Here is a 6,380-nt window from a genome sequence, read left to right as displayed (position 1 = left end):
TTCCCCGTAGATCCCCTCTTGATAAGCACACTCACTTACTATGGGCTGTGCCCCGACCAGCTTCCCCCCAATTTTTACCGGGTAGTTAGTTGTGTCAGCAAGTTGAACCATACCTTTAACTTACAGTTAGACCACCATGATATTAACCAAATGTACAGCCTCTGTGGGAGCAAATCCACCAATTATTACTTAAAGACAAGGGATGCTCGGGTACGGCTGATATCGTGCCTACCCGATTCGAACAGGAACTCCGCCGGGGAGTTCGTCAGGGTGCGCGGCAATTGGTTTGCCGGGAAGATCCCTTGCCCCCTTACACGGCGTGAAGTGGGTTCGTACCATCCCCTTCATATAATTGTTTTCCACCGCCTCTTCTTTTCTTCTTATTGGAGTAAAAAAAATTTTATTATTAAAGGCTAATGCGTCACCTGTTCTTTTGCAGACGGCAAAGTGTTTGTTCAGGACCTCAGAGCCGTCCACACCAGGGATTTAAACTTCGTCCTCCGTTCCGAGATCTACGTGCATTGGGACGGGCAACTCCGGGCCTCACACCTGATCCTCGGAGTGGAGCCGATTTACTCTACTTGGCAGCCTTTCAAGCAGGCGCTGATAGTTGACAGCCCCCTGTTATCATACATAGACGTCCGGTACGTGAATTTTTTGCCGCCGAAGCTTACAACCGGGGAAGCGAGGGAATTTGGTCGGCGGTTCACTGCCGCGGACGAACTAGTTCCCCTGCGAGACGATTCCGCGGAACGGGTATCTCAGCGCCTTAGAGAGAGAGCACACGAAGCCATACAGCAAAGGGACCAATCCCAAGAGCAGCCCCATCCCGAGAATCCACCCGCCGAACCTCAACAGCAAGTGATAGAAGCGGCTAACTTGCTAGCTGAAGCAATCCAACCCGGTGCAAGAATGGTGGCAAGGAGAGTCATGACCCTCGACCGGTTCGTGCCTGGTGCCCGGTCGCCCAACCAGCCCCCGCCTACTCAGGGTCGGGGTCCAGCGTCCCAGCCTCCTCCCCCTCCGCAGTCCGGACGGGCCCGTAAGAAGCAGAAAGTAACCGAGCAACCTTCCACGGGCCCGGGGGATGCCGCAGTCCAGACTCCTCCCCGACCAACAGGTGGAATCGTTATCCGCGAGCCGCCAACCGAAGCTGGCACGGGGGGCGCGTCCTCCTCCCAAGTGGCTCCAGCGTGGGAGCCAAAGTTCCTTTTGGACGGCAAGCCATTGCCCTCAACCGCCTCTGTTCGGATGTGGGATAAGGGCGAGGGCGGCCGTATTGCCCAAACTTTGGCTGAAGCTCTCCAACTTCCCGAGGACGTGCACGCTTTTGATGATGGGTCCGAGGAGTCTGTGGGGCGCCGGTTAGAGTGGCACGCCATTGCGGTAATTCTTTTGTCTATCTACTCCATATAGATTTCCTTTTGTTTCTTTGCTAACCTCCGTGCTTGCTAGGCCGCTCAACTGGCTCACATTGTGGCTGCCCGGGCACGGGAGCTTGATGAGGAAAACGAGCGCGAGAAGGGGGCGCGGGAGTCAGCAGTGAAAACGGCTAAGGAAAAGCTGAAGATTGCTGAGGCTGCTGAGAAGGAGGCTGCTGCTGCGGAGAAGTTCCGGGCATTGGCCGAAAAAAGGAATGCAGAGCTCCTGACCAAACAAAATGAGATGGAAGTCAAACTAGCCGAAGCCATCAGCCTTAACACTTCCAATGCCGAGGAGATAGCCGATCTCAGGGCAGGCTTGGCGGCCGCGGAGCAAAAGTGGTATGACGTAGGTTTTGCCGACGACGAGAATTCCGCAGAGCCGGTGGTGGCTCGGGCTCGGAATATGGGTTTCGAGGCCGGGTGGTTTGCCGCTCTTCAGGCAATGGGAGTTCCTGAAGATTCGCCGCTGAGAGACCCCGGCCAGATTCCATTTCCGAACCCTGTACCTGCCGGGATGTGGTGATTGAACAATTGTTTTTACTTGTTTAATTAGTAATCCGTTTTCTTTTTCCGTTTCAATTTGTTGAATGAATTTATATCTGTGTGTGTTTTGCTTGAATTATACCAGTGCTATGGCCGCTTAATAGAATGGTACCCCCGAAAACCTGTTGTGCGGCGCTGTGGGTAATTTGAGAGCGCTATTGGACTTAGTATTTGTAAAAGGGTTAGGTTTTTATCAGGTTTTGGTTTAACCGAGAATTGTGTTTTTGTCCTTTGAGTATTTGTTTGCAAAGTTTCCACTTGTCTGGATATTTGATTTTAACCGAGAATTAAGTTTCTGTCCTTATAGATTTACTTGTAAGGTTTTCACCTGCTCGGCGATATTGATCGAGCCGAGGGTCAGGTTTCTGTCCTTAGGATTTATTTGTAAGGTTTTCACCTGCTCGGCGATATTGATCGAGCCGAGGATCAGGTTTCTGTCCTTAGAGATTTATTGGCGATTCTCTTGGTGTGCGGTTACAGAGTCAAAAACAGCATAGACAAAAAAGTTCATCACGCTCTTAATCTTAATAGAATACAAGTTCTGGCTTACATCGACGATTACGCGTAGAATTTCTTCAGGTTGTTGGCGTTCCATGGTCGGGGGAGCGGTTTCTCGTCCAGGTCTTCCAAGTAGTAGGCCCCTGCACCTGCGATGGCTGTGACTCTGTATGGTCCCTCCCAACTCTGAGCAAGCTTCCCTGCAGCCATATCCCGCATGTTCCCCACTACCCTTCTTAACACTAATTCCCCGGCACTGAATTCCCTGGCCTTTACATTTCGGTTGTACCTTTGGGCCAGCTTCTGCTGATACTCGGCAAGACGTACGGTCGCGGCCTCCCTGCATTCTTCTAGCCAATCCAAATGCTCCATCATCAGGTTGGCGTTCTGTACGGGGTCAAACCCGGCGACCCGTGCACTGCATAAGCTCACCTCGGTTGGTATCACTGCTTCTGCTCCGTATGCCAGAGAAAACGGGGTTTCCCTCGTGGATCTCCTGGGGGTCGTGCGGTAGGCCCATAAAACACTGGGTAGTTCTTCTGCCCATCTTCCTTTCGCTCCATCCAACCTTCTCTAAAGCCCGTTCAAAATAGTCTTGTTTACTGCTTCAGCTTGGCCGTTGCTCTGGGGGTATGCCGGGGTTGAATACTTGTTCTTGATGCCGAGCTCGCTGCAAAAGGTCCGAAAAGCGTTGCTGTCGAACTGTAGCCCATTGTCTGTCACTAGCGAATTCGGCACCCCAAACCTTGTAACTATGTTTTTCCACACAAATTTTTTCACGTCAGTATCCCGGATATTGGCCAAGGCTTCAGCTTCAGCCCACTTTGTGAAGTAATCTACAGCCACCAGTAAAAATCGGCGGTTCCCCGTTGCTCGGGGGAATGGCCCGAGGATGTCAAGCCCCCATTGTGCAAATGGCCACGGGCTGCTGACAGGATTTAGACGTCCTGCCGGCTGATGGATCATTGGGGCGTGCTTTTGACATTGTTCGCAGCTCCGAACGTATTCGGCGGCATCCTTCTGCATCTGTGGCCACCAAAACCCCTGCGTCATTGCTCTGTGTGCTAAAGATCGTCCCCCAGCATGCCCGCCGCACACTCCTTCATGCAGCTCGGTTAGAAGCTCCTTGACTCTTTCAGGGTGCAGGCACAAGAGGTAAGGGCCCGCGAAGGACCTTCTGTACAACTTTCGGTCCGAAGACAACCAGTACCTGGGAGCCATTCGTCGAATCTTGTTGGCCTCGGCCTCATCCTCTGGAACTTTATCTTCGGAAAGAAAGTCTATGATCGGGTTCATCCAGCAAGGTCCGGCTACCGCCACCTGCGCAACCTCTACTCCGACCTGGTCGAGAGCAGTCTTCACACAGATGCTTGGCTCCCTTATAAGTTCTATCGTGATAAGTCTCGGTGTGTCCTCGGTAGCCGATGAGGCTAACGTGGCAAGGGAGTCAGCATGCTTGTTTTGTGACCGGGCTACCTGGGATATCTTTACCGTTCCAAACTGACCGATAATTTGCTTTGCCGTACTTAGATAAGCTTTCATTCGGGGGTCCCGAGCCTCGAAGTCCCCAGTGATCTGATAAACAACCAGCCGAGAGTCCGAGTAGATCTCCACGTCCTTTGCACCCAGATGCAATACTGCCCTCAACCCGGCCAGTAGGGCTTCATATTCGGCTTCGTTGTTCGAGGCTTTGAACCCCAATCTGAAGGAGTGTTCCAGTCGCATACCTTCAGGGGTGATTATGACAATACCAGCCCCGGCCCCCATAGCATTTGATACGCCGTCCACGAATAACCTCCACGGGCGAATCTCCGCACTACAGATTACCTTGCCTTTATTCTTGGGTGTAAATTCCGCGATGAAATCAGCGAGAACCTGTCCCTTCACCGAGCTTCTAGGTCGGTATCTTATGTCGAACGATCCCAACCGAGTCCCCCATTTAGCAATCCGTCCTGTGAAGTCGGATCTCTTCAACAGTGATTGCAATGGATACTCGGTGAGGACGAACACTGTGTGTGCCTGGAAGTAGTGTGGTAACTTCCTCGTGGCGTGTACCAGGGCCAAAACCAACTTTTCAAGAGGCAGGTACCTTGTCTCGGCATCGACCAAGGTTTTGCTCACGTAATACACCGGCATTTGCACTCCCCGGTCCCTTAGTAACACAGCACTTACGGCATGATCGGTGACTGCAAGGTACATAAACAGATCCTCCCCGGGCTCCGGGGCTGTCAACCTCGGCGCCTTTGCCAAATATTCCTTTAGTTCTCGAAAAGCTTCATCGCAGCTCTCGTCCCATTGAAACCCCTTCCACTTCTTCAGAAGTTGATAGAATGGCCGGCAGCGATCGGCAAACTTGGAGATGAATCGGTTCAGGGCGGCCAACATCCCAGTGAGCACTTGCACCTCCTTAGGATTGCTCGGTGGTTTGAGGCGATTGATGGCCTCTATTTGGTCGAGGTTAGCCTCTATTCCCCGAGTGGAGATCAGATAACCCAGGAACTTGCCAGCCCCCACTCCGAAAGTGCACTTTTCGGCATTCAGGCGCAGCTTGTGTCGTCGTAGTATCTCGAATACTCCCCGAAGGTCTTCAGTATGCAGCGACTCTTTTCTGCTTTTTACCACCATGTCGTCGATATAAACTTCAACCGTGCATCCAATTTTTTCTCGGAACATCCTTGTCATCATACGCTGGTAGGTGGCCCCGGCATTCTTCAATCCAAACGGCATGACCTCGTAGTGATAGTTTGCGTTCGGGGATATAAATGTTGTCTTTTCTCGGTCCTCAGGCGCCAAGGCAATCTGGTGGTAGCCTTGGAAGGCGTCCAGGAAGCTCATTCTCGGGTGCCCGTACGTGGCATCCACTAGCTGATCAATCTTGGGCATCGGGAATGGGTCCTTGGGACACGCTCTGTTCAAATCGGTGAAGTCCACACAAACTCTCCATTTACCGCTCTTCTTCTTCACTACGACAGTGTTTACTAGCCATCTCGGGAAGAATATTTCTTTTATGACCCCGACTTCCTTCAGTCGCTAGACCTCCAGGTTTACTGCATCGACGTGTTCCTTTGATGCTCTTCTCGGCTTCTGCTTCTTCGGGGGAAATGATGGGTCCACGTTGAGTTTGTGAACAATGAACTCGGGGTCTACGCCGGGCACTTCATACGGGTTCCATGCGAAGACATCTATGTTCTGCAATAGGAACAACAACATCTCTACCCTTTCCCGGTCATTCATGCTTGTACCTATCTGGAAATATTTGTCACTATCTGGGAGAATTCTTACCTTCAGCACCTCCTCGGCAACGTCCGCCCCAGTTTCCCGGGGTTTCTGTAATTGCTATGCAGTCTCTTTCTCGGCGTGCTCAGCTTGACCGAGCTGTTCCTTTTCCCACCGGACCGCGGCTACGAGGCATTGCTTCGCCACCTGTTGATTCCCCCTTACCTCTGCAACTCCATACTCAGTAGGAAATTTTACTTTCACGTGAAGGGTGGACGGAACAGCCCCCATGGCGTGAATCCACGGCCTCCCCAGGATTGCGGTGTAAGGTGCGAATGATCGGACTACTATGAATGTAACTATAACTTCCTTGCCTTCCATGTCCACTGGGAGAGAGATTTGCCCCTCGGGAATCACAACTCTCCCGTCAAACGAGACCAATGGCGTGTCATACTTCGCCAAATCCTGGGTCTTTAACCCGAGCCCTTCGAAGAGGTCCGGGTACATGACATCAGCCCCGCTACCTTGATCAATCATCACCCTCTTCACCAAGAATCCGCCTATCCGGGCTGTCACCACCAAAGCGTCGTCGTGAGGTTGGATCGTTCCTTCCAAATCATCTTCTCCGAACGAGATGTCCAGCCGTCCAACTTTCTTTTTCTTCTTGGATGATTCTCCCTCCGCGCAAGCCACTGTCAT

General features: G+C 52.1%; 1 protein-coding gene across 1 annotated transcript; it reads left to right on the top strand.

Annotated features, from left to right (window-relative positions):
• The first annotated feature begins 893 nt into the window (after positions 1–893).
• Positions 894–2,176, top strand: LOC126691245 (uncharacterized). The gene is made up of 3 exons (XM_050386320.1): positions 894–1,386; positions 1,456–1,770; positions 2,165–2,176. The coding sequence occupies exons 1-3, from the start codon at positions 913–915 to the stop codon at positions 2,174–2,176; spliced, it is 801 nt and encodes a 266-aa protein (XP_050242277.1). The 5' UTR covers positions 894–912.
• Positions 2,177–6,380: the final 4,204 nt, after the last annotated feature.

The sequence above is a fragment of the Quercus robur genome, chromosome 1, assembly GCF_932294415.1.
Source record: "Quercus robur chromosome 1, dhQueRobu3.1, whole genome shotgun sequence".
Taxonomy (NCBI): domain Eukaryota; kingdom Viridiplantae; phylum Streptophyta; class Magnoliopsida; order Fagales; family Fagaceae; genus Quercus; species Quercus robur.
Note: the sequence above shows the minus strand (reverse complement) of the source record. Positions and strands in the feature narration are given on the sequence as shown.